The sequence below is a fragment of the Nycticebus coucang genome, chromosome 18 (assembly GCF_027406575.1).
Source record: "Nycticebus coucang isolate mNycCou1 chromosome 18, mNycCou1.pri, whole genome shotgun sequence".
In the NCBI taxonomy this organism is placed as follows: domain Eukaryota; kingdom Metazoa; phylum Chordata; class Mammalia; order Primates; family Lorisidae; genus Nycticebus; species Nycticebus coucang.
The window spans coordinates 74702696-74729498 of record NC_069797.1 but is presented as its reverse complement, the minus strand read 5'-3'; the positions used below and the strand labels follow the sequence as shown (position 1 = coordinate 74729498).

The 26803-nt window shown below is 50.2% G+C and overlaps 1 protein-coding gene across 11 annotated transcripts; it reads left to right on the top strand.

The window, feature by feature from the left end:
• Nucleotides 1-4989: 4989 nt before the first annotated feature.
• Nucleotides 4990-26753, top strand: EXOC7 (exocyst complex component 7). Of its 11 annotated transcripts, XM_053568949.1 has the most exons (21): nucleotides 4990-5139; nucleotides 5346-5411; nucleotides 6475-6659; nucleotides 6849-6954; nucleotides 11562-11784; nucleotides 14795-14962; nucleotides 18394-18486; nucleotides 19351-19419; nucleotides 20396-20541; nucleotides 21026-21178; nucleotides 21475-21573; nucleotides 21939-22001; nucleotides 22334-22400; nucleotides 23080-23118; nucleotides 23847-23912; nucleotides 24188-24308; nucleotides 24556-24651; nucleotides 25678-25741; nucleotides 26024-26065; nucleotides 26190-26323; nucleotides 26579-26753. In XM_053568949.1, the coding sequence occupies exons 1-21, from the start codon at nucleotides 5080-5082 to the stop codon at nucleotides 26679-26681; spliced, it is 2163 nt and encodes a 720-aa protein (XP_053424924.1). In that variant the 5' UTR covers nucleotides 4990-5079; the 3' UTR covers nucleotides 26682-26753. The 11 variants fall into 11 exon arrangements, 9 of the variants coding, with proteins under 9 accessions (XP_053424924.1, XP_053424928.1, XP_053424926.1 ...); XR_008375521.1 differs by lacking the exon at nucleotides 26579-26753 and having other exon boundaries at nucleotides 24556-24658; nucleotides 26190-26285; XM_053568953.1 differs by lacking the exon at nucleotides 18394-18486.
• The last annotated feature ends 50 nt before the right edge of the window (nucleotides 26754-26803 follow it).

The window sequence follows — 26803 nt, the reverse complement described above, 5'->3', positions numbered from 1 at the left end:
GTTAAGTTGTAACTGGGTTATAGCTTTCATGTGAGAGCCCCAGGATCCACTTTGAGTTAATTTTGGTGAAGGATGTAAGGGTCTACATCTACATTCACATTTTTGCATGTGGATGTCAAGTTGCTCTGGCATCATTTGTTGAAGACTATCTTTTCCTCACTGTATGGCCTGTGCTATTCTGTCAAAGATCAGTTGACCATATTTGTGTGGGTCTCTTTCTGGGCTGTCTATTCTGTTCCATTGATCTATACGTATCTTTCTATTCTTTGGCCATGTCACACTATCTTGATGACTATAGCTTTATAGTAGATCTTAAAGTCAGGTGTTGTCAGTCATCCAAATGTATTATTCTCCATCAGTATCATGTTGTATCCCACAGATTTTGATAAGCTGTATTTTCACTTAGTTCAAAATTAAACATGAGGCCAGGAATGGGGGTTCATGCCTGAAATCCTAGAATTCTGGAAGGCCAAGATGGGTGGATCCCTTGAGCTCAGGAGTTCGAAACCAGCCTGAGCGAACTGGTTTCGAACCAGAGCGAGACCCCCGTCTGTACTAAAAATAGAAAAATTAGCCAGGTGTCATGGCTGGCATCCGTAATCTCAGCTACTTGGGAGGCCGAGGCAGGAGGATCACTTGAGCCTAAGGGTTTGAGGTTGTTGTGAACTACAGTGATTCCCCTGCACTCTACCCAGGGTGACAGAGCGAGACTCTGTCTCAAAAAAAAAAAAAAAAAAAAAAATTAAACACAAGATGCCATTTTCCACCTATCAGATTGACAAAAATGTCAAAGTTTGACAATACTTAGTGTGAGTTAAAGGTAGCAAATAGGCATATTTATATGTTGGTATTGGAAATATAGTAGTTTAACCATTTTGGATGGCAATTTGTATACATCTAGACAAATTACAAACGTATATACCTTTTGATTTAGCAATTCCACTCTTGGAACGTATCTGATGTGTAGAGGTCTATAGAGGTGGTCATGTACAGGCAGAATTTGCAATAGCAAAGAACCTGGAAACAACCTAAGTGTCCATTAATAGAGGACTGGTTCAATCCATTTTGTCTAGTCAGTGAAGTACTATGGGAAGAATGGAGTATATATCGTTATACACTAATTTTGAAAGATGATCAAAATACATTCTTAAGTGAACATGCAGGCTTCAGAATGGTATGCTTGATGTGATAGCACTTGAATTTTGTTAAAAAAAAAAAAAAAAGAAGAGGAGGAGGAGGAGAAGGAAGAAGGAGCTTTCACACCCGTGATCTTAGCACTTTGGGAGGCCAAGCCAGGAGGATCACTTGAGGCCAGGAGTTCGAGACCAGCCTGGGTAACATAGCAAGATCCTGTCTCTACAAAACAAAATGAAACAGAAAAACTTATTATTAAGTTGAGTGTGGTGGCAAGTACCCGTTGTTCCAGCTCCTCTGGAGACTGAGGTCAGAGATCACTTGAGCCCAGGAATTGAGGTTGCAGTGAGCTGTGACTGTGCTATTTGCACTTCAGCCTGGGCAACAGGGTGAGATCCTATAGAAAAAGGAGGTGGAGGAAGAGAAAAAGAAGAGCTTCTTTTGGAGTGGCACCTGTGGCTCAAAGGGGTAGGGTGCTGGTCCCATATGCCGGAGGTGGTGGGTTCAATCCCAGCCCTGGCCAAAAACCACAAAAAAAAAAAAGGACTTATTTTGTGTATGATATGCTTGGATTTGAGGGAACACATCTGAAAAGTGGTAACTTAACTGTGGTCATCCCTAGGACAGAAGTGCTTACAGGCACTTTTGGTTGTTCACTTTATACCTTCCTTATACTTTGAATCTTTAATATTTGTATAAGCATTACATTTCATTTTAAAACTAGGCTGGCTGCGGATTGGCACCCGTAGCACAGTGGTTACGGCGCTGCCCACATGCACCAAGGCTGGCGGGTTCAAACCCGGCCCAGGACAGCTAATCAACAATGACAACTGCAACAACAAAAAAAAATCGCCAGGCATTGTGGCGAGTGCCTATAGTCCCAGCTACTTGGGAGGCTGAGGCAAGAGAATCACTTAAGCCCAAGAGTTGGAGGTTGCTGTGAGCTGTGATGCCATAGCACTCTACTGAGGGTGACATAATGAGACTGTCTCAAAAAAAAAAAAATATATATATATATAGGCTGGCTGCAATATGTTTAATGTTATAACATTTGCATTTTGTTAAAAAAAAAAAAAAGGCTAGGCTCCATGGCTTACTCTGAGAGGCCAAGGTGGAGGATCACTTGAGGTCAGGAGTTCCAGAACAGCCTGAGCAAGTGGCCCTGTCTCTACTAAAAATAGAAAAAACTAGCTGGATGTACTGACATGCAGCTGTAGTCCCAGCTACTTGGGAGAGTGAGGCAGGAGGATTGTTTGAGTGCAGAAATTTAAGGTTGCTCTGAGCTATGATGATGCCGCTGTGCTCTAACCTCGGGTGACAGAACCATGGAGCACAACTCTGTCTCAAGAAAAGAAAAAACAAAAAGATTGGGCTAGTGGCTCATGCTTGTGATCCCAGTAATTTGGGAGGCCAGCCTGGGCAACAGAGCAAGACTCTGTCTCTAAAAAACACAAAAGAGAGAAAGATTTTTTAAATCCCTCCTAATAGCTCAGATGGCTTGTTGATATCTGGTGATTCTAAATGAGGAAAATGGACTATTTTTGATCATTATAGGAAAAAAATGTTTTCTTAGAAGTGTTTTAGTGGAAAGGTAAATTCACCATTTTTAGAAACTAGAGAAAATCAGTCATCCTACTCTACTTACTCTTTGGTATCTTGTAGTGTTTTCCTGAAATCTTTTGTGTAATGGATCTGTTATATTTCAAATGGTTATAACTCCACGTACATTCTTGTGACCTGCTTTTGTGGTGGTTTATGTTATAGCAAATACATTTTCAGTAGTGTTACAGGGCTGGGGAATATGAATGCAGAGGAATTATACTTGATTCCTTAGAAGGAGCATGAAGTCTGGAATTAGGAAGGCATCAAATTGAAGAACACAGTTGTGGGGAGGGAGGCTTACCCATCCTCCCTCTCTTCTTCCCTCCCTCTGGAAAAGAATCTCTGTGAGTGGACAGTAAAGAGCTCGATTAAGGTTGGAATCTTAGTGTTCCACACAAGTTTGTGGTTGTGAGAACTATGACTTCTGAGGCTGAAACTAAAACACCACCTCCTCCTTTTGCTTAAGATGGCTTGTGCTGGGATGGTGCCTGTGGCTCAAAGGAGTAGGGCGCGCTGGCCCTATATGCCGGAGGTGGTAGGTTCAAACCCAGCTCCAACCCAAAACTCAAAAAAAAAAAAAAGACTTGTGTTGAGTAACCAAATCAATACCTACTTATCATCAACGCATTTCAATTTGCTTTGTCACTCATCTACTCTTAGCAAATATAGTTGTCTTAAATATAACCTACTTTTCACAATGAATTTTCTAGGCAATCATTGGCAGCTTTGCTCCTAAGCTGTCCAGCGGGAGAAGCAGCGGTGACAAACTCAGCTGCGCCCTCTCCTGGCCAGCCGAACTGACTTGGTACCGCTGACCTCCCTTGAGCTGGAGCTTCCTCAGCGACAGAAGGGAGACACAGCTGCACCTGACTCCTGGGTTTATTAGGAGTGTCAGACAAGCTAATGCAAGGACAGTGTTTGCAACAGAGGTGGGCAAACAGAAGGCTCTCAATGCATGGTAGTTCGCCACCAAGTTAGACTTAGATATTGAAGGAAATTTGAGAAAATGCAGAAAAGCACACACACAAATGAAAGGAAATGATGTTGTACAAATCTTGAAGTATTTGTTCACAGGCATAAAGGATTATTCCTAAGCTCTACAAAGGAAAATGTTGTCAGTATTGGTCTTGAGCGTCTCCTATGGGCTAGATGCTGTTTAGACACTCAGAAAGGTGAAGTGCTCGGCCAGGCCCTCAGAGATGGTCTACCTGAGCCCAGCACCCACTCCACCCAAGGTCACTAGCCCCCCTATCCTGTCCTGCTGAAACTTTCTCCTCTTAGTTCTCAGGGCTGCACAGGCGCACCTAGGGAAATTACCTGGGTTTTCCGGACATAAACAACTGCCTTTTTCTCTCCCCACCTGCAGCAGGGCTACATCTCCTGATGCTTTCTTCCATCACCACAACCTGGCGACCCACCAGGCCTGAAATTATCCCCTGCCCCAGTGGGAGAGCTGCCCGCTTCAGGCTCTGTGCCTCATTTCCTCCTCTTTGGGTAGCTGGGTGGGAGTGGGGTCAAAGGGGAACTTGGGAACAGCTTGATGCCCCAAACCTTCTCACCACTGGACATGCCTCCTTGTCTAGCTTCCTGCTGCCTATCCAGTGAGTTCACACAGGGACTGAACAAAGCTGGACGGACATTTACTTACCCCAGGGACTGGGGCCATGGGCAGGAGCAACACTACGTTCTGCAGGAGCTGAGTCTTGTAGGGGAGTCCAGGTCATCCAGCCCTGCAGGAACCTTTAGAACCAGTGGTTGCCCCACCCCAGCCCTGGGGACCCTGCCAGCCCACCAAGCACAGGGGTCGCTCAATAACCTTTTGTATAATGTAGGGCAGAAAGTAGAAACGACTGCACAAATATACAAACCCTGGTACATCAAAGGGTACACATTAAGCATCTATTGTGTCACCCACTCTGTAGAAATGTGACCTAGGTGCCTGCACCCAAAATGTGACCTGGAGAAAAAGATTTATCACTTTTCCCCAGGGGCTTTTAGCAAAAAGTTTACTCTTCCAACGAAAATGGCAAGTGTAAGTGTCCTGCCAGCCGCAGAACAAAAGACCGACCGACCGAGAACCTTCACTGGTGAGGCAAGGTACCGGCACCCAAGAGAAAACACGCTCAAGATACTCCTCTCTTCCCAGCCACACCCAAGATGGGCGCCGGCACAGGCCCGTCCCTGGGCACCACCCAGGCGTACTTCCGCCTGCCACTCCCAACATGGCGCCACCAGCGCGTCCTGGGGCGGGGCCAAGAGCGGAAGTGGGTGTGGCTGGGACGGGAGCCCAGTGGGCCCGCCGAAGAGAAATACTGGGGAGTGGGATCCGTAGAGTTGGGAGTGATGATCCCCCCACAGGAGGCTTCCGCCCGGCGGCGGGAGATTGAGGACAAACTGAAGCAGGTGGGGCTGAAGCTGGGAGTTGGTGAGGGAAAGGGACCAAGAGCGGGGCCTGGGCATCTACTGCGGAGGCGGCGTGGGGGAGCGGCAGGGGTGGGAGGGGGCAACGCTGCGAGGAGATGGGGTTGGCGCTAGGCCGTGGGGTCGGGACTCGGTAGGCTCCGTTAGCCTCCGGCTTCTGGTGACGTCCTCCCCTCTGCTACCCCCAGGAGGAGGAGACGCTGTCCTTCATCCGAGACAGCCTGGAGAAAAGCGACCAGCTGACCAAGAACATGGTGAGTAACCCCTTAGGTGGGAGGAAGAGAGGTCCGCACAACCTCCAGTTTCGGGTGCCTAAGGCCTGGGGTTGTGGCGTAGTGGCAATGTGTGGGTTTCTCCAACAGCAGTATGGCATTCTCTAACCCAGACCCCTCCCCTTGTTATGCCCCCTCATTGAGGATGCTGCAGCCTCCGCTGGGCTGGACTTTGTACTTTATATTGAAGTTCTCCATACTTCCTTGCATCTTTCTGCAAACATTTAGTAAGACTGACTAGGTAGGTTAGGTACTGGGCATGTACCCTCTCAGGTCAAGTGGGAGGTGACCACCCCCAACCCCAGGTGGTCACTTTGAGATTACTGAGGGCAGGAAAGACTCAGCTTTCATCCCGGAGGACTTTAGGGGTAGAAAGAGCTCTGAAGCCAGACAGATCTGGGATCTAGTCCTTGCCTCGCTGCTTACTTGTGCAGCTCTTGATAGGTAACTCTGCATTTTAGCTAAAACAATGTTAAGTCTTCTGAGGTATGTGAATACATATTGCGCAATGCCTCATATACAATAGGTGTTTAATAAATGAGTTTCCTTCATTCCTGCAGGAGACTAGAAAAGCACAAATTAAGTAAATACAAACTTAGATTTGTATATAGTCACACAATAATAAAGTCCTAGTCCTTATTTAATGAGGTTCACCTTTAGAGAGAGGTGTTTTGAAGGTAGCAGCGATGCATTTGAGGCTACTCTATGAAGCTACTTCCTGCTCAGTTTGAAATTCTTAAGAGAGAACAGAACCAAAATTTGGCTTCAAAGAGTGGAAGGAAGTCATCTGGAGGATTATTTTAGGAGGAATTAATTTGAAGCTTGGTTTGCCTTCAAATAAAATTTCAACCAGTTTACTTTGGGCTACCTACGATATGCCATGGTGGGTGCTGTGGATACAGTGGCAAACAGCTATACCCTGTTCCTTCCTGCATGGACTGTACTGTCTAGAGAAAAGGGAGGAAATGTCAAAGACCTGGTGGGCAGGTGGGAGCAGCACTTTGACCATCCTGAGACCTGAGATCAAGTGGCTTCCTTCCCACAGGTGTCTATCCTGTCGTCCTTTGAGAGCCGTCTCATGAAGCTGGAAAACTCCATCATCCCTGTGCACAAGCAAACAGAGAATTTGCAGCGGCTGCAGGAAAATGTTGAGAAGACGTTGTCGTGCCTGGACCATGTCATCAGCTACTACCACGTGGCCAGTGACACTGAGAAGATCATTAGGGAAGGGTGAGCTAGGCCCAGAGGGTCACATTCCCAATGTTTCCTGGACCAGTGGCCTGGTACCCTACAAGTGGGGTAGAATAAACTTGAGCCTGGAGTCCCCTGTATTAATTTTCTTCTTCCAGACACCATGCCCTTAGTCTCTCCTATTTATCTCCCACCCTGCTAGCCTGATCTGGCTCTTTTCCTTCCCAGCCCCACAGGTAGGCTGGAAGAGTACCTGGGAAGCATGGCCAAGATTCAGAAGGCTGTGGAGTATTTCCAGGACAACAGCCCAGACAGCCCAGAGCTCAACAAAGTGGTAAGGGCCAGCAGGGTAATGTGAGAGGTTTGGGGACATCATTCTTAGTGTCTTCTGAAGGACACTGGACCAGGTTAAAGACATATACAGTGGAATAAACAGAAGGGTATAATACAATGCACATACTGTAGACTTTAAAATCTCTGCCTCAGGAATTACAGATGTACATTTTTATAATTTAAATCATAAATTAAAATGAAATATAAAATATTTTATTTTTGTAAATGCATTTGTGATTTATTGTGGTAAAAAATACATAATATTAAATTAACATTTTAACTGTTTCTCAGTGAGCAGTTCAGTGATATTAAATTCATTCACATTATTGTGTGGCCATCACCACCATCCATCTCCAGACTCTTTTCATCTTCCCAAACTGAAGCTCTGTCCCCATTAAACACTTACCTCTCCATCGCCCCTTCTCTGGCCCCTGGTAACCACCCTTCCACCCTCAGTCTGTATCCATGTGATTTTTTTGGATTATCCTTGTGTTTAAGTTTGGGGGTCATTAGATCATCAGAGCAAGATGCGGAGGATGTGAGGTTCACACAACACGTTGGGAGAAAGAGAGGCTTCAAATAGGACAGACATCTGAGGGGTGAAGAGTGTTCGAAGAGGGGCCAGCCTGGACTCTGTCACCTGGCGTGCCTTCCTGCTGGCACTACAGTTCTAGCCCTGAGGTGTGTGTTTTGCCCAGAAGAGGGCATAGTATAGGGAACAAAGATGGGAAACTGGCTCTTCTCCCAACCAGAAAGCTTTTGCGTAGAGTGGACATTCCGGCTTTCCTCCTATCATGATCTGTATCAGAAATGAAGGTATTTGTGTGGTACACTAGATAAACTGATAACCAGATAACCAAGACTCCTCCTGGCTGCCTTGAGGACTGACAGGATCAGTACCTTGGTACCCTAGTAACCAGTGAGGATTAACCAGTATAACCAGTACACTGTCTCAGAGAAAAAGATACAAAACTATGAGTTTACCCTGGAGGACTGACTTTTCTTTTCTTTCTTTTTTTTTTTTTTTTGTAGAGACAAGAGTCTCACTGTACGGCCCTCGGGTAGAGTGCCGTGGCGTCACACGGCTCACAGCAACCTCTAACTCTTGGGCTTCCGCGATTCTCTTGCCTCAGCCTCCCAAGCAGCTGGGACTACAGGCGCCCGCCACAACGCCCGGCTATTTTTTTGTTGCAGTTTGGCCGGGGCTGTGTTTGAACCCGCCACCCTCGGCATATGGGGCCGGCGCCCTACTCACTGAGCCACAGGCACTGCCCTCTTTTTTTTTTTTTTTTTGTAGACACAGAGTCTCACTGTACCGCCCTCGGGTAGAGTGCCATGACATCACACGGCTCACAGCAACCTCTAACTCTTGGGCTTACACGATTCTCTTCCCTCAGCCTCCCAAGCAGCTGGGACGACAGGTGCCCGCCACAACACCCGGCTATTTTTTTGTTGCAGTTTGGCTGGGGCTGGGTTTGAACCCGCCACCCTCCGCATATGGGGCCGGTGCCCTACTCACTGAGCCACAGGCACCACCCGAGGACTGACTTTTCAGAGGTGCTTCTTCTGGCTTGGCGCTGTAGCTCAGCGGCTAGGGCACCAGCCACATACACCCAGGCTGGTGGGTTCAAACCTGGCCCAGAGCCTGCCAAACAACAATGACAACTACAACACAAAAATAGCTGAGCACTGTGGCAGGCACCTGTAGTCCCAGCTACTTGGGAGGCTGAGGCAAGAGAATCGCCCAAGAGTTTGAGGTTGCTGTGAGCCGTGATGCTACGGAACTCTACCCAGGGCGACATAGTGAGACTCTGTCACAAAAAAAAAAAAAAAAAAGAAATGCTTTTTCTCTTTCTTATTTTTAATATTTTCATTGAGCTAGAATTTACATATCATGAAATTTGCCCACTTCAAGTATAAAATGCATTGGGGTTTTTTTTTTTTTTTTTTTTTGCAGTTTTTGGCCCGGGCTGGGTTTGAACCCACCACCTCCAATATATGGGGCCAGCGCCCTCCTCCTTGAGCCACAGGTGCTGCTTCAATTTCATTAGTTTTATTATATTTACAGCATTACACAACCATCACCAGAATCGATTTTAGAACATTTTGGCTGGGTACAGTGGAATATGCTTATGATCCTAGCACTTTGGGAGGCCGAGGCTGGAGGATCACTTGAGGCCAGGAATTGGAGACCAGCCTGAGCAAGAGTGAGACCCCGTCTCTAACAAATGAAAAAAAAAAAATAGAATAATTAGCCAAGGATGGTATGCACCTGTAGTCCCAGCTACTTGGGAGGCTGAGACAGGAAGATAACCTGAGGCCAGGAATTGAAGGCTATGTTGAGTTATAATCATGCCACTGCACTCTAACATGGGAGACAGAATAAGACCCTGTTTTAAAAAAACTATAAAATTTAGAACTTTTTTTTTTTTTTTTTTTTTTTGAGACAGGTCTCACTTTATCACCCTCGGTAGAGTGATGTGGCATCACAGCTCACAGCAACCTCCAACTCCTGGGCTTAGACAGTTCTCCTGCCTCAGCCTCCCAAGTAGCTGGGACCACAGGCGCCTGCCACAACATCTAGCTATTTTTTGTTGCAGTTTGGCCAGGGCCAGGTTCGAACCTGCCACCTTTAGTATGTGGGGCCTGTGGGCTGGTGCCCTACCCACTGAGCCACAGGCACCACCCAAAATTTAGAACATTTTTATCATCCAAGAAAAGAAGCCCATACCCACTGGTGGGCACTTTCTCTCATCTCTACCAGTACCTACTCATCTATTTTCTGTCTATGGATTTGCCTCTCCTAAACTTCTCATACAAATAGGAGGATCTCATAATACATGGCCTTTTGTGACTGGCTTATTTTATCTAGCGTAATTTTTTCAAGTCAAATAAAATTCTACTGAATGGGTACACCACATTTTTTTTTTTTTTTTTTTTTGTGGTTTTTGGCCGGGGCTGGGTTTGAACCCGCCACCTCTGGCATATGGGACCGGCGCCCTACTCCTTGAGCCACAGGCGCCGCCCAGTACACCACATTTTGTTTGTCCATTTATCCCTTGATGGACACTTGGGTTGTTTCTACTTCTTGGCTATCGTGACTATTGCTGCTGTGAATCCTTTTGTACATGTTTTTTGAGTAAATGTTCATTCTCAAATGTTCCAGATACCTGTCCCTTATCAGATGTGTTACTTATAAATACTTCTCCTTCAGGGCATTGTCTTCACTTTCTTTTTTTTTTTGAGACAGAGTCTCACCATGTCACCTTCGGTAAAGTGCTGTGGCGTCACAGTTCACAGCAACCTCAAACTTTTGGGCTCAAGTGATTCTCTTGCCTCAGCCTCCTGAGTAGCTGGGACCACAGGCACCCATCACAACACCCAGCCATCCGTTGGTTGCAGTTGTCATTGTTTGGCAGGCCCAGGCCAGGCTCGAACTTGCCAGCTTTGGTGTATGTGGTTGGTACCACACTGACTGAGCTACAGGCGCCAAGCCTGTCTTCACTTTTTTGATGGTATTAATTGTGTCACAAAAGTTTTTGATTTGACGTAGTCCAATACATCTACTTTTTTTTTTTGTTGGAGACAGAGCCTGAAGCTCTCACCCTGGGTAGAGTGCTGTGGCATCACAGCTCACAGCAACCTCCAACTCCTGGGCTTAAGCGATTCTCTTGCCTCAGCCTCCCAGGTAGCTGGGACCACAGGCGCCTGCCACAACGCCTAGCTATTTTTTGGTTGCACTTGTCATTGTTATTTGGTAGGCCCAGGCTGGATTCGAACTCACCAGCTCTGGTGTATGTGGCTGGTGCCTTAGCTGCTTGAGCTAGAGGTACCAAGCCATCTTTTTTTTCTTTTGCAAACCCTTTACTACAAGAAGATAAATTAGCAGTGCAATAAGAAAATAATTAGTTTGGGGTGGCGCCTGTGGCTCAGTGGGCAGGGCACCAGCACCATATACTGAGGGTGGTGGGTTTGAACCCAGCCCCAGCCAAACTGCAACAAAAAAATAGCCAGGCGTTGTGGCGGGCACCTGTAGTCCCAGCTGCTCAGGAGGCTGAGACAAGAGAATCGCCTAAGCCCAGGAGTTGGAGGTTGCTGTGAGCTATGTGATGCTACAGTACTCTAGTGTGGGTAATAAAGTGAAACTCTGTCTCTACAAAAAAAAAAAAAAGAAAGAAAATAATCAGTTTGTATTTTTTTTTTTTTTTTTTTTTTTTTTTGTAGAGACAGAGTCTCACTTTATGGCCCTCGGTAGAGTGCCGTGGCCTCACACAGCTCACAGCAACCTCCAGCTCCTAGGCTTAAGCGATTCTCCTGCCTCAGCCTCCCGAGTAGCTGGGACTACAGGCAGTTTGTATTTATTAAGCACCTACTTCTTGTGAAACCCTGGGTTTTACCTGTGAACATAACTTTTGAGAGAACATGAGGTCAAGAAATCCTCAAGGCAGGCTTTCTGGTTTTCTCCTCTGGGTTAAAGGATGTGAGGGCAGAGAATGGTAGAGGCTCAGAGTCAGGAAGACAGAGCTAGGGTGGCTGATTGAGGGAGGAAGGCAGAGCTAGCAGAATGCTGAGGCGATAGCCACCTGCTTCCTTCCCTTATCCCTGCAGAAGCTGCTGTTTGAACGGGGAAAGGAGTCCCTGGAGTCTGAGTTCCGAAGCTTAATGACTCGGCATAGTAAGGTCGTCTCCCCTGTGCTCATCCTGGATCTGATCAGTCCCGATGACGAGCTGGAGGTCCAGGAGGACGTGGCCCTGGAGCACCTGCCAGAGAGTGTCCTCCAGGATGTGATCCGTATCTCCCGCTGGCTGGTGGAATATGGCCGCAACCAAGGTGAGGGGCTCCAGCTCAGCCCCAGGGCAGGCCCAAGGCAGCAGGAGTTTTCTCCTCTTTGTTCTTTAATCCATCTGGATTTTTTTTCTAATAAAAGGAAGTTTAATAGGAAACATTATAAGCAGTAATCTACAGCTTATATATCAAATTGTGAACCTGGCCAAATCCAAGCTTTTCTTTATCTGCCTTGTTTTTAATGTTTCTTTAGTTTTTTGCTTAGTTGTAAAATTTTCAAATAGTATAGAAAGCTTTAGGTGAAGAGTAACAGTCCATCTCCTAACTTCTCTGATGCCTGTAATAGCGTAACCCAAAGATGAGCACTGTTAAAATTAATCTGTATTCACTTCTGAAGAATCTTCATGCAGTTGCGTGTGTGCTGGTGTGTGTGGGAGAATGCATAAATACAGAGGTGAATGTTTTCTCCTCACACATGGGAGGGCACATACGAAACATTGTTTCACAATTTTTTCATGTGATTTTTCTTTTAGCTGTATGATATGCTTTGAGATTGTTCTGTATCAGTACAGGTAGATTTGTCTTGTTTTTTTTGTTTTTGTTTTCTTTTTTGCAGGTTTTGGTTGGAGCTGGGTTTGAACCCACCACCTCCATATGGGGCCAGCACCCTACTCCTTTAAGCCATGGCACGGCCTTTGTCTCCTTCTTTTAAACAGCTACATAATAGTCCATGGGATGGCGGTAGCATCATTTCTTTAGCCAGTCCTAGGACATAGAAATAAATCTGTTTGGGCACAGTGACTCATACCTGTAATCTTAGCACTCTGGGAGGCTGAGGCAGGTGGATCGCCTGAGCTCAGTAGTTTGAGACCAGCCTGAGCAAGAGTGAGGCTGGTCTTTACTAAAAATAGGAAAACTAGCTGGGAGTTGTGGCAGGTGCCTGTGGTCCCAGCTACTTGGGAGGCTGAGGCAAGGGGATGGCGTTAGCCCAAGAGTTTCGGGTTGCTCTAAGCTATGACGTCGCCACAGCACTCTACCCAGGGCAACAGAGTGAGACTCTGTCTCAAAAAATGAAAAATGAATGAATCTATTTGTTTTTTGGGACAGAGTCTCACGCTGTCATCCCAGGCTAGAGGACCATGGTGTCAGCCTGGCTCTTAGCAACCTCAGACTCCTGTGTTCAAGTGATTCTCCTACCTCAGCCCCACCTGTAGCTGGGACTACAAGTGTCCACAAGGACACCTGGCTGATTTTTCTTTTTCTTCCTTTTTTTTTTTTTTGCAGATTTTGGCCAGGGCTGGGTTTGAACCCACCACCTCCAGCATATGAGGCTGGCACCCTACTCCTTTGAGCCACTGGCACTGCCCTTTTTTTTTTTTTTTTTGAGTTAGAGTCTCACTCCCTAGCCTTGGGTAGAGTGCTGTCATGGGATTGTCATAGCTCCTAGAAACTTCAGACTTTTGGGCTGAAGAGATCCCTTTTCCCTTAGCCACCTGAGTAGCTGGGACTACAGGTGCCCACCGCAGCTCCCAGCTAGTTTTTCTATTTTTAGTAGAGACAGGGTCTCACTCTAGCTCAGGCTGGTCTCAAACTCCTGACCTCAGGTGATGCGCCCGCCTGGGCCTCCCAGAGTGCGGGAATTACAGGCCACGCCTGGCCTAGATTGCTTTTATGATTTAGGAAATTCTTAGGGGTACATTCTCAAGGGTGCAATTGTTACATATAAAAGTGTCTGGACATATTTTTTAACCTTTTTGCCACTGTTAGCTCCTCCCTAGGTAGGCAAGGCCAACTGGCAGATTCATCGACAGCCCCACAACTATTTGTTCTTAATTAATTTTATTTATTTTTTTCTATTTGATAAGGCTATCACTGTCTTCTAATTTTTTTTTAATTTTCACTTCATTAATGCCTAAATCACTGAAAAATTCACTGAATTCGCTGAATTTATTGTCCTTTTGCCTCCTGTAAGTTGCTCATATCCAGCTAGGCGCAGTGGCTCATACCCTTAATCCCAGCCCTTTGGGAGACTGAGGTGAGAGAATAGCTTGAGTCCGGAAATTTAAGACCCTGTCTCTCAGCTCTGCGCCTATGGCTCAAGCGGCTAAGGTGCCAGCCACATACACCTGAGCTGGCAGGTTCAAATCCAGCCCAGGCCCACCAAACAACAATGACGGCTGCAACCAAAAAATAGCCAGGCATTGTGGCGGGCGCCTGTAGTCCCAGCTACTTGGGAGGCAGAGGCAAGAGAATCGCTTGAGCCCAGGAGTTGGAGGTTGCCATGAGCTGTGATGCTACGGCACTCTACCCAGGGCGACAGCTTGAGGCTCTGTCTTAAAAAAAAAAAAAAAAAGACCCTGTCTCTCAGAAAAGAAGAAAGGAAAAAATTAAAAATTAGGCTCGGCATCTGTAGCTCAGTGAGTAGGGCACCAACCACATACACCGAAGCCTGGGGGTTCAAGCCCTGCCTGGGGCTGCTAAACAACAATGATAACTGCAACCAAAAAATTGTTGGGCATTATGGCCAGCACCTGTAGTCCCAGCTACTTGGGAGGCTGAGGCAAGAGAACCGCTTAAGCCCAAGAGTTTGAGGTTGCTGTAAGCTGTGATGCCACGGCACTCTACTGAGGGTGCTATAGTGAAACTCTGTTTCCAAAAAACAAAGAATTAGCTGGATATAGTGGCATGAGCCTATAGTCTAGGTACTCAGGAGACTGAGGCAGGAAGATCACTTGAGCCCATGAGTTCAAGGCTGCAGTGATCTGTGATTGCATCACTGCACTCCAGTTTGAGTAACAGAGAAAGACTCTGTTTCAAAAGAAAAAATAATGTTAACAGCTAATGATCAGTTCTATTGGGGAATGTTTTTCTCTTTTAAGACTTTATTTGATTTGGGACAAGACATATGGGTGGCTGTAACCCAGAGCAGATACTAGGAAGGAAGTAACAGGCAGTCATTGTGGGCTCCACTGCTGCTGCCCTGCGGGGAAGGGGAAGCACGGCAGACAGGAGCAGGGACCAGCCCCCACATCTCTGCTGCTCCATTTTTCCTCAGATTTCATGAATGTCTACTACCAGATTCGCTCCAGCCAGCTGGACCGCTCCATCAAGGGCCTGAGGGAGCATTTCCGGAAGAGCAGTTCTTCCTCTGGGGTTCCCTACTCCCCTGCTATCCCCAACAAGAGGAAAGACACACCCACCAAGAAGCCAGTCAAGCGGCCAGGTGAGACCCCATTCTGTCCCATCTATACATCAGCTGGAGAGCTGACTGGCACCTACGTTGCCTTTGTCTACTCTTGGCTTAGCAGCATCAGCCTCCAGAGTTTGGCTTCATGGTAACCCCATGACAGAAAGTGACTGTCTACCTGCCAACAGGGCCCCCGTAGAGCAAGCCCTCCCTTCTAGCCGGCAGAATCTAGGGATTACATAATATCTTTGGAGAGGGAGGTCACAGAAGTGCCGTTACCTGTCCTGACATAGGGTGACAGGGTCCACCAGGGCAGAGCCACTAGCTGGGCTCCCTTTCTCTCACTCCATTGTCCTTCAGGAGGCCAGGCATGCTGCTACGGCCACCACAGTGGGATAGGAGAGGGGTGAGCATGCCAGCCTTCCCCTTCCAAAAAGTCAGGGCAGGCAACTTGAAGTGACATGTAGCTGAGGAGTGGATGAGGGAGAGTCTGCACTTCTCCCATCAATCCAGGAACTAAAACAAGCCCAGACCATCTTCTTGGGAGAACTTAAACTGGCATTCAGGCTCCAGAGCAAAGTCAGTGCCTTATAGAGAAGTCAAGGAAGGGGTATGTTGAGAGGTGTCTGGGGTGAGCAGCTCACTGTCTGTCCTTTCTCCCTGTCATCACCTCCCCTATAGTCTCTGCTCCAGGTAAACAGTGTCTTCTGTGTGTCAACCACAGCTTGGCAAGCCTGGCTGCCTGTGGCTGCTGAGGGAGGCTGCCTTGGCTCAAGGAGAAGTTAAGACGTTCCAGGGTGGGGGCTGTTGAGGTAGCGCTGCGAGCCGAAGCCAGAGAAGTCAGGGGCTTCCCCCTCCTAACCCCCGCCCGCTTATACTGCAGGTACAGCCCCAGGTGTGACCTGTGGGACCCTCCTCTTGTGACAACAGGCTGTTTCTTCAGTCCCTACCTGCCATGCCCCTCAGCCAACAAGGTGTCTGTTCACACAAAGGCTCCTCCTTGGGCTTTTGTTTAAGGTGTGGAGAAGTAGTAGGGGGTACCCTCGGGCACAGTAAGAGGAGCTTTAGGGGCACCTCGTGGTGGCTCAGGCCTGTAATTCTAGCACTCTGAGAGCCCGAGCCTGGAGGATTCCTCTAGCTCAGCTCTGAGACCAGCCTGAGCCAAAAATGAGACCCTGTCTCTACTAAAAATAGAAAAACTGGCTCGGTGCCTGTAGCTCAGCGGCTAGGGTGCCAGCCACATACACCGGAGATGGTGGGTTTGAATCCAGCCCAGGCCTGCCAAACAACACTGACAACTACAACCAAAAAATAGGCGTTGGGGAGGGTGCCTGTAATCCCAGCTACTTGGGAGGCTGAGGCAAGAGAATTGCTTAAGCCCAAGAGTTTGAGGTGGTTGTGAGCTGTGATGCCAGACAGCTTGAGACTCTGTCTCAAAAAAATAAATAAAAAGAAAAACTAGCCAAGCATTGTGGCAGGTCCTGTAGTCCCTGCTGCTCAGGATGCTGAGGCAAGAACTCTTGAGCCCAAGAGTTTGAGGTTGCTGTGAGTTATGACACCAAGGCACCCTACCCAGGGCAACAATGTAAGACTCTATCTCAAAAAAAAAAAAAAGAAAAAAAAAGGAGTATTAAGGATGCTGGTGCCTGTTGGTCCCCACAGACGGGACACTCACTGCCTGCTCCCTCCAATGCGGGTGTCCTGGCTTATCCCCTGGAAAGCCTGCTGCAAAGAGCGACTCTACTAACCCAGCTTGCTGGGCTACAGCTGCCTGTGTGGCAGCTGGCACACCCCTCTGCCTCTGGTGTGTGGGGAGCAGCTGTCTCCAGGGGCTGCAAGGCTGCCTGGGCCTCGGCCAGTCTGTGCTCACTTCCTCTTCTGCTTCATTCTCTGACAGACCTTCTTCAGGGCCCAGAACCCAATTTGCCCTGCCCCAGAAGTGCTTGCTGGCCACACGGACCCGGCCTTTCAGAAAGGAGGGATCTGATCTCGGGGTTCACAGTAAACGCAAACCACCCTAGGTTCAGAGCACAAGAGGGAACTCTCCAGCTATGAGAGTCCCATTGTTTCTGTGGGTTTTCAAGAGTTGTCAGGAGCTAGTGGTCTCAGGCGTGATGTCAGGGCCTAGGGAATCAGGCTCTTGCGAAATTAGTTCCCAGCTCTGAGGAGAAATGGGAGGACTCACTGGCGAGGAGACGCCAGCCTCAGCATTGCTGGAGATAATTGGGTGCCTGATGGGTTTGGTACCTGGCAGTTCAGCACCCCCATCCGCATCCACGTCCACATCCTGGTTGGCGCCTGTGGGGCCGGTGGCCCCATGTGCTCCTGGCCGGTTATAGGACGGGAATGTGATTTACTTATTAGCAAGGCTGCTTACTGAACGGGGAGCCTATGGGAGCAGGGGAGGAGATGTGAGCTGGGCCGCCAGACTCAGTTATTAGGAGCTAATTGGTGTGGTGCAGACTGAGATGAGCCTCCCAGTCCCTGTCTTTTTCTTCCCTCAGCCTTTTGGGGAGCTGCCAGGGCACAGCAGCGTCAGCGTGTTCGGATATGCAGTGGGGGTATGGACGAGAGTTAAGCTCATGGGCACCTCCCCTGCTCCCAGGACATTTTCTTAGTAAGGCAGCTGCCCTTGTCTACTTGAAATCCTGTTTTATTTCCCCACGTCTTCTGCCATGAGATGTCTCATTTCCATAGAGGTGGCTGACCCAGGAGGCTGTGGGCACTGCACTTTTGTTTTTATTGTTTTCAATTGTGACACTAACTGTTATTTTTTTCCCCCATGCCAAGAGCATGTACCCTCTCCCCCTGCTCTCTGTGTGGTGGCTTCTGTTAACCTCTTGTTGGCTTTTGAATTTTTTCCAGTTGCTTTGGTGGCTTGGGGAACACTACTGGTGCGTGGGGCCAGGCTGCCTCTGTGTTGCTGAGCCTTCCTTCCTGGGCACAGCACTTCTAGCATGCTCACTCCAATTTTACCACCTCCCGGCCTCTGCTTCCTCTTGCCTGTTCTTGGCCAAAGTCTCAACACTGAGCACGCCCAGACAACTCTGGCTGAGTTTGGGGCTGGGCAAAGGTGGCCCAGGCTCTGCCAGCCTGATGGTGCCCTCTATGTGTGAGAGCTTTGTCCCTGGATCCTCCATCCTGAGCCCTCATCTCTTCTAATTAAGGGGCTACTCGGGCATTTTGACTTTTTCTGGTAGACCCTCTTTCAATAACCCTCTGCATTTTCTAAAACGAACTGAAATCCAGAAGGATGAGGGTCAATAGAGAATCAAAGGCTCCGTCTGGAGCAGAGATGCTTCCTTTCCTTCATTCTCGTCCCCTTGGGCCCACAGTGGTCCTTGGCCAGGGCCTGCTCACTGTGGGAGGGCCGGGTGTGGGCCTGGGGCAGGTGGAGGGCCGCTGCTGTTTTCTCTCACTCATTTCCTAGGTCTTCTTATCTCCTCTCTGTGTGGCTCTGGTGACAGGGACGATCCGTAAGGCTCAGAACCTTCTGAAACAGTATTCCCAGCATGGTCTAGATGGGAAAAAGGGGGGCTCTAACCTCATTCCTCTGGAAGGTAATCACCCCGTGTTCTCCTCCTGTTCCCTCCTCCTCCGCTGTATGTTGCTCACTTGGCAGGGCAGAGCCTCCCCCAGGAGGGCCTCAGGGAAAACCCTCAGGGGAGCAGGGTGGGGACAACAGGTCCCTGATGCCACTTAGGCTTCAGCGGGCACAGGACAGGTTTTCTGGCCCTCGGTCTGGTCCTAACTGGCTGATGGCAGCTCTGCCCTCCCTGGGGCTTCCACTCCTCCCCTCCTTGTCTCTGTCCTTGTCTCCTGTGTGAACTCAGAGAAAGTCTTTTGTCTTGGGGCAGCCCTTTCACGCTCAGACCAGCAGTAGTGGGACCTAGCTGTCCAAGGCTGCCTGGCTGTCCCCTCTTTAGAAAAGAGAGTGTATGCAGCAGGGGACAGGAGCCTGGAGAGGCCTATCCCTCCCTACCTCCAATATAAGGGACAGCCAATTCAGCTGCCCAGAGACACCAAAGAAGTTTGTCCCCTTTCACTCAGCAGTGACATTTCTCTAACTGGGGCTCTCTCCAGATATGGGGAAACCCCCTGGGTCCAAGCATCAGACCCTCTGCATCTTACAAAGGTCTTCAGACATTCCTTGGTCCTTCCTCATGTTCCTTGGGCCTTAGGCTCGGGGAAACAAGCAGCCAAGGATGGTCCCAGGCACTCACTGGAAGTCAGGCTTGAAACGGCTGTTCCCAAGGTGATTTGAGGCAGAAGAGGGGCTCAGAGCCTTCCCTGATGCACCCCTCCCTACACCCACCTCACATCCCCCTCCTGGAGCTGAAGGGCTTCTTCCCCATACCCTGAGGGGTAGCCGCCTGGCCCCTGGATAAACGCTGCTTGTGTTTGTGCGGCCAACATCTTGCCAGGTCACGAGCATGATTTCCGAGTTAAGCACCTGTCTGAGGCCCCGAACGACAAGCACGGGCCACTGGCTGGTGAGTATGCAGCCCAGCCCAAGGGCCGCCGCTGTCACTGCCTTCACAGCAGGTCCTAGACGGCTTGCTCCTCCCTGGCCCAGAGGCCCACTTGGTGCTGAGGATGGGCCAGGCCTACTTGCCTCTCTCTCCATCCTCTCTCGGGCACCAGGACTCTGCCTCTGTGCAGATGGGAGTGACTGGTTCTCAGGGCCTGGGCTGAAGGGAGAAGCTGCTTCTGCTCAGAAGGCAGGCAGAGAAGAAAGGCATTTCCCTTATGGGCAGGGAGCCCTGACATCTGATTCCTGCAACAACTCCATAGTTCTGACCCTTGGAGCCTGTCCCTTGGCATGTAGGACCAGGCTGTTTTATCTGCAGGTTCCCTTGCCCTGGCCTCCATTGGTGGTGGGATCTAGTCTGCTCCTGAAGCAACTGGCAGCCAAGGAGTCTTCCCTTGCTGGGGCTTGATTCCCTTTCCAGAAGCCTCCAAGGCCATGGCCCACCACCCTCTTACATATTCCAGAAGGCCTGACTAGGCTGGTAACTGCCTTCACAGGCCCAGCGTTTTCCCAGGTAGATGACCACAGTGCCCGCCTCCTGGGGGCAGGCAGTCCCACCTGCCCACCCCAGGCTTCCCTCTTTCAGGTGCAATTAAGAATCCTTGGACCTGGGGTCATACTGCTGTATCCAAGAAATTGATCTAGGGATCTCCATCGTTATCCTTTTATCCTTCTCCCTGCCACCTCTAGAATCTGATGCTCTAGGGACAAATACTATCTGTGCAGAGCTGAAAATGAAGCCAAGACAAGGTCTGCACTCAGCTCCTGTTTTTCCCCTTGAACCTGCTGGGGCCTGCTGGAGCCCTCACAGCTTTCGGCCTCTTCGCCATCTGCTGTGGGTCTGAGCTACAGGCCAGGAGCTGGGGAGACTCATACCCCTCAGCAGGGAGAGTGGCTGTCCCCAGACCAGCAGCTCAGGGGCACTGCTGTCTCCCCAGGGAGAGATGACATGCTGGATGTGGAGACTGATGCCTATATCCACTGCGTCAGTGCCTTTGTCAAGCTGGCCCAGAGCGAGTACCAGTTGCTGGCTGACATCATCCCTGAGCACCATCAGAAGAAGACCTTTGACTCCCTGATACAGGTCCTTCCACACCCCACCAGTGAGAGCTGTCACCAGAGTCTTTTTTTTTTGAGACAGAGTCTCTCTTTGTCCCCCTCAGGAGGCTGCCCTGGCATCATAGCTAACAGCAGCCTCAAACTCTTGGGCTCAAGTGATTCTCTTGCCTCAGCTACTTGAGTAGCCTGCCACAACACCTGGCTGTTTTTAGAGACGTGGTCTTGCTTTTGCTCAGGCTGGTCTCCAACCTGTGAGCTCGGGCAATCCACCTGCCTCGGGCTCCCAGAGTGCTAGGATTATAGGCATGAGCCACCATGCCTGTCCTGTCACTATAGTCTTAAAGCCCTTGACTCCAGCCACCTCCCCCACCCAAGTACCCTGGGGACCTGTGGTGGCTTGACACTCTCCAGCTCTACCCCTCTTTTGCCATAGCACACTGGCTTCACCCCGCACCCCATGGGGTCCCTCACCACCCCAGCACCAGCTCTCACCACTCTGCCTCTCCTAGGACGCACTGGACGGGCTGATGCTCGAGGGCGAGAACATTGTGTCTGCTGCCCGGAAGGCCATCATCCGGCATGACTTCTCCACAGTGCTCACTGTCTTCCCCATCTTGCGGCACCTTAAGCAGACCAAGCCTGAGTTTGACCAGGTGCTTCAGGTATGCATGTGGGGAGGCCTTTGGGGACACGGGAAAGGGGAATTCTTTTGGCCAGTGTGGCTGTCCTGCAACCCTCCCTGGGAGAACCCCATTTTCCTGCCCCCACACCTCTGCTGCAAGGTCAAAGGGAAGCAGCTCCTGCAGGGCCCTGGGGAAATCAAGATACTCACATAGTAATTGGAGGGGAGCAGTAGGTCCTGCATGCTGTAGACTGGGCCCTGGGGCAGGGGTGCAGCGGGAAGGAGTGGCTTCCAGGCCCAGGCTGCCTGGAGGGTGTGCAGTGGTGTCTTCCTCAGGGCACTGCTGCCAGCACCAAGAACAAGCTGCCCAACCTCATCACCTCCATGGAAACCATAGGAGCCAAAGCACTAGAGGACTTTGCAGACAACATCAAGGTGCCCTCCCTCCCTCCACTCCAAGCCTGCAATGACCCTGCCCCAGAGACTCCTTCAGAGAGCAGGCCTCTCAGAGGGGCGGGTTTGCCCTGTGAGAAAGCTAGCTGTGCTGCCTGACTCCTGTCAACAGTCTCCTGGGTCTTTCTAGAAGCCTGTGCCCTTGAGCCCTGCTTTGCTTCCCTGGGGGCTCCAGGCGCTTGAGGAAGCCCCTCTCACTTTTGGTCCTGTCTTGCTTAGCCTTTGTACCCAATGGGTGTCTTAACACCTGTCTGCCAGGAGGTGGTGTCCTGGGCAGGCTGACTGGGATGTGGGGTGGGCCTGAGGCTGTTTCAGAGAAGCAGAGGCTGAGGCTGCTTTTTCCACAGAACGACCCAGACAAGGAGTACAACATGCCCAAGGATGGCACTGTGCACGAGCTCACAAGCAACGTAGGTGCTGCAGGAGGACAACTGAGGAGGGGAGGCAGAGGAGGTGGCCTAGAGTAGGCTCCAGAGTCAGTGACAGGGACCCACCCTGGCCCAGAGCAGCTTGCACCTGCATGAATGGCCACTGGTGGCAGCATGGATGGCAAATACTTAGTGTCTGCTGCCGACAGGGTCTTTCCTGGCAGGCCAAAGCCTGAAGGGTGAAGGGTGAAGTTTCCAGCCATCTCTTTCTTTCCCTGGACTTGCCTGGGCTGGTCAGAGGGCTCACTGTGGGAGGCCAGCAGACTGGTGCTGCCACTTGACCCTCTGCCTTCACCTATCATCTCCTTGTGCAGGCCATCCTCTTCCTGCAGCAGCTTCTGGACTTCCAGGAAACAGCAGGCGCCATGCTGGCCTCCCAAGGTACTTGGCACCTCCCAGCTGGTCACCTGGCCCCATTCTTCCACCTTGCCTAGAGATGTGGGGTTAGGGCCTGGGAGGCACTGAGTCCCTCTGGGAGGTGAGGAGGTTTCTCCAGTCTGTGGAGATATGAGGCATGGCCTTTGGGGGGAGCCAGGGCTAAACAAGGGGAGAGTGAGGTTTGCCTGCACCTTCCGTGACTGGGCACAGGCCCCTCCCTTGGCCCTGTTGACCATCCTTGCTCTGGGAGCAGCACTAGCTGGTTAGAAGGTGCCCTTTCTGCCCCTGCCCCCCACCCAGCTGGCCTTTCAGAAGGTGACATCTCAGAGCCAGCTAGGGGTCTTTCTAGAAGCCTGTGCCCTAGGACTGGCACTCTGGAAGTCAGCATGTGAGGAAGAGGCCTTTCCAGGTCGGCCTGGGCTCTGAGGCTAAGGGCCCTCCACTCTCTCCCAATCCGGGGACATAGGGCCTGCAGTTCTCCAGATCTCTACTTTCCAGTGTGTCCCTGGTCTGCAGAGGCTTCTGCCCAGTGTGTCCTGCTGTCTGTATTCTGGCTGTCATGGGGAGAGGTCTGCTGGACTCGGTTGACGCGCTGTTTCTAACCTGTTTTTTGCACTTTGCATCTTTTTCCTTCCTTTGTCTCCCTCCGTCCCTTCTGTGTGCACTGCCTTTCACTCCGTAGTTCTTGGGGACACATACAATATTCCTTTAGACCCCCGAGGTAAGCAGTGTGGCTCTGCAGCCCCACCTTCCCGCTCCAACGCCTGGTGGGTGAGGGTCCCTGGGGACCGACTCGCAGGACCTACTAGGGAACTGGGTCAGAGAGGACATGAGTTCTCTCCGGGTAATCCCATCTTGCCGCTCCCTTCTTGGCCATTTTCTGTCTCTGAGCTTATCAAGGAGTACCCTCCAGGGCCAGCACCCTACACACACTCTGCAGGCCAGCCCATCCCCTCCCCGTGTGGCCTCCACTCTATGTGGACAGTAGCTCCCCTCTATTCAGAGGGCCTGGTAGGGAGGTATTGGGAGAGTAGGCTTTGGGGAGCTCATTAGAGTTAATAGACTTAACTATTGGCAAATGGGAAAAGTGGGCCTTGTAGGTCCACCTTGTAGGTCCCAAGGTGGGTCAGGTGCTAGGGGCAGCGGTCTGGCATCCTACTCTTATCCTGCCAGCCTTCCTGTTGATGTGGGCCAGCTCCATAACCACACCACCCATCATAAAGGGGTGGCTCAGGGTTCCAGAAAAGAGTCCAGGGTCAGTGCCCCCTGCAGTAGGACGCAGCCCCTCAACAGGCAGCCAACTCTGCCTCAGGACTGCTGGGTCCTGTCTGCCCAGGGAAACCCAGAGGCCTATCCCAGTGTTTCCCTGGGCTGCTCCATGGGCTGGGGGATGGGCCATTGAGAGTCTCAGCTGCCATGACTGCCATAACAGGACTTTTCTTCTCACAGAGACTAGTTCTTCAGCCAGCAGCTATAGCTCCGAGTTCAGCAAGCGACTGCTAAGCACCTATATCTGTGAGTGTCTACCTGGGCAGACCACTGGCCCAGCGCCTGCTACCCTGCCTCTTCCCTTCCCTCTTTTCTGTGCATTCTGGCTATTCTTGGGTCCTTCCCCTGAGCCCCACCTGACCTTTGGTATTGAACCCAACCTCTAGTTCAGACACTAAAGGGAAGTAGGCTGAGGCCTCCTTAGGAAGGACCAGTGATGAACAGGGGTCAGTTAGTGGGTCCTGGATTGGGTCATTTGGTTCACTGTCATACTGGGTGTGGCCCCATCTTTCCCTGAACAGGTAAAGTCCTGGGCAACCTGCAGTTGAATTTGTTGAGCAAGTCCAAGGTGTATGAGGACCCAGCTCTTAGCGCCATCTTCCTGCACAACAACTATAACTACATCCTCAAGTCCCTGGAGAAGTAAGTGGCCTGGAGCTGCGGGGCCACAGCAGTGCCAGCCCCTGCCCTCCCCAGGCTGCTGTGCCTTCTGCAGCCTCCTTCTCTTGTGGTCAAGGGTGGAGGGGGCTTCACTCTTGTCCACCGCAGGAGAGACCCTGAAGAGCAAGGCAGAGGGAGGTCTCTGATGTTGCTGCAGAGGATGGCAGCCTTTGGGCCCAGGAACAAATTCTATCTTTGTCTTGTCTACCCGGTCCCCCACCCCTCCCAGGTCTGAGTTGATCCAGCTGGTAGCTGTGACCCAGAAGACTGCTGAGCGCTCCTACCGGGAACACATCGAGCACCAGATCCAGACCTACCAGCGCAGGTCAGAGGTGGGCCCATTCCCCTTACCCCACCCCTGTGCCTACCACTCACTCTTCCTTCTCACACCTTTAGGACACTGGGCCCTCTGGAGTGGGCTCAGTAATGGGAACTGGTGCCTGTGGGCCCCAACCCTCTACTTGTTTTGTAATCAAATTCACGAGGTAAAGAGAGAGCCCCTTCTCCCCTTCCACCACCTGCTCCCTAGGGGGGCGCTATGGCTAGCTTCTTTAAGGGTGTTCTGCCAGGTGTCAAGGTGAAGAACAGTTGAAGAGCTGACAGTCAAAGATGGGGGTGACATTTAGCCCAAGAAAAGAGCACGATTGCGAGAGCACTTGAACTTGGCACCGCCTGCTCTGTGGTGATCTGTCTATAGTCCTCTTTCCTCCTTGCTGTTTCTTCCCTTCGAGTGTCTCCCTCTTTCCCATCTGTCTGTCCCCCATGCCCACCTCTCTTCCTCACCTGTTTCTCCATTGTAATGATATACATAAGAGGTGTAGTTGAGAGTTATTTGTTCAGCTTCTTGAATGCTCAATCTTTCCTTACATTTTCTAATTTCAAAAGTGAGCAGGTTTAAACATTGTCTGTTCCCAAGGAAAAATAACTCAGTCATTTTGCTTAGTTGTGACCGGGATCAATTTCTGCCACTCCTCTAAGTAGATAAAGAGATTTTTTTAAAAAGCCAGCCACAAATGCAGAATACAAATGTCTACATACAATAACTAAGAAAATGCCATGAAGGCTACGTTGAACAGTTTGATGAGAATATTTCAGATTGTATATGAAACCAGCACATTGTACCCCTTGATTGCACTAATGTACACAGCTATGATTTAACAATACAAAAAAAAAAAAGGGCGGTGCCTGTGGCTCAAAGGGGTAGGGCACCAGCCCCATATACCGAAGGTGGCAGGTTCAAACTCAGCCCCGGCCAAAAAACTGCAAAAAAAAAAAGCCAGTCACAGAAAAGAAGCACCTGCCCAAGTCTGTCCCTGCTCTGTCCTCACGCTTCTCTCCTTCTATCTGGCAGTTGGTTAAAGGTGATTGATTATATCGCAGAGAAGAATCTACCTGTGTTCCAACCAGGAGTCAAGGTGGGCTAAGGCCTGAGCTGGGAAGGGGTGGTCTGGCAGGTGGGATATTTTTTTTTTTTTTTTTTTTTTTTTTTTGTTTTTTTTTTTTTTTTTTTTTTTAGGTGGGATATTTTTTATCATGTCTCTGGGAAAACAAATGGACAAGGGTCCCTCAGAAAGCAAAGGATGCATGTGGCCATTAGGGCAGCAGGAGAGAGGATGGGGCTGGCGGTATTTTGAGAAGAAGGATAGGGGGTTCTGCTCTGAGGAAAGTTTTCTCTGCCATCTCTCCTGCCTCCTCAGCTCCGGGACAAGGAACGGCAGATGATCAAGGAACGCTTTAAGGTAAGTCAGGTCCTGTTCCCTCTGCCGCTGCTGCCACCACCACTGCTACCGCTGCTGTGTTGAGGCAACACAGACTCCAATGTCTGTTTCTGGGTCCCTCTCTTTTCACCTTTTTGGTGGCCAGGGCTTCAATGATGGCCTTGAAGAGTTGTGCAAGATCCAGAAGGCCTGGGCTATTCCAGACACAGAACAGAGGGACAAGATTCGCCAGGCTCAGAAAAACATCGTCAAGAGGACCTACAGGGACTTTCTGGACAGGTGAGATAACACCTGCCCCTCCTGCCCATGTTGCCCATTTCCCCAGCTGCGCCTCTTTCCTCCTCAAGGAAGAAAGGAGAAGGTGGTGGGTCTGGGCAGCAGATCTGGTGCCCTGGGCTTTGGGGTAGGCTAACAGGGACATCATTCAGAGCCACCTCGTGCCATTTCTGAGACTCTGTTAGGAATGCCTTAGGCTGAGGGTGGCCCTGGAAGCAGGTCTGCCTTTCCCTCCACCTAACTGTAGTGCCTTGTCAGGTTTGGCAACGTGTCCTTCACCAAGAACCCTGACAAGTACATCAAGTACCAAGTGGAGCAGGTGGGCGACATGATCGATCGCCTTTTCGACACCTCGGCCTGAACCTGCTCCCATCCCTACCTGGTTCCACCAGACTAACCATGTCATTGGACAGATAAACCAGTGTTAACTTGCCTCTGGGCTGGGAGAGTCTGAAGTCCTTTGGGATAGAAACCTGTCTTCAC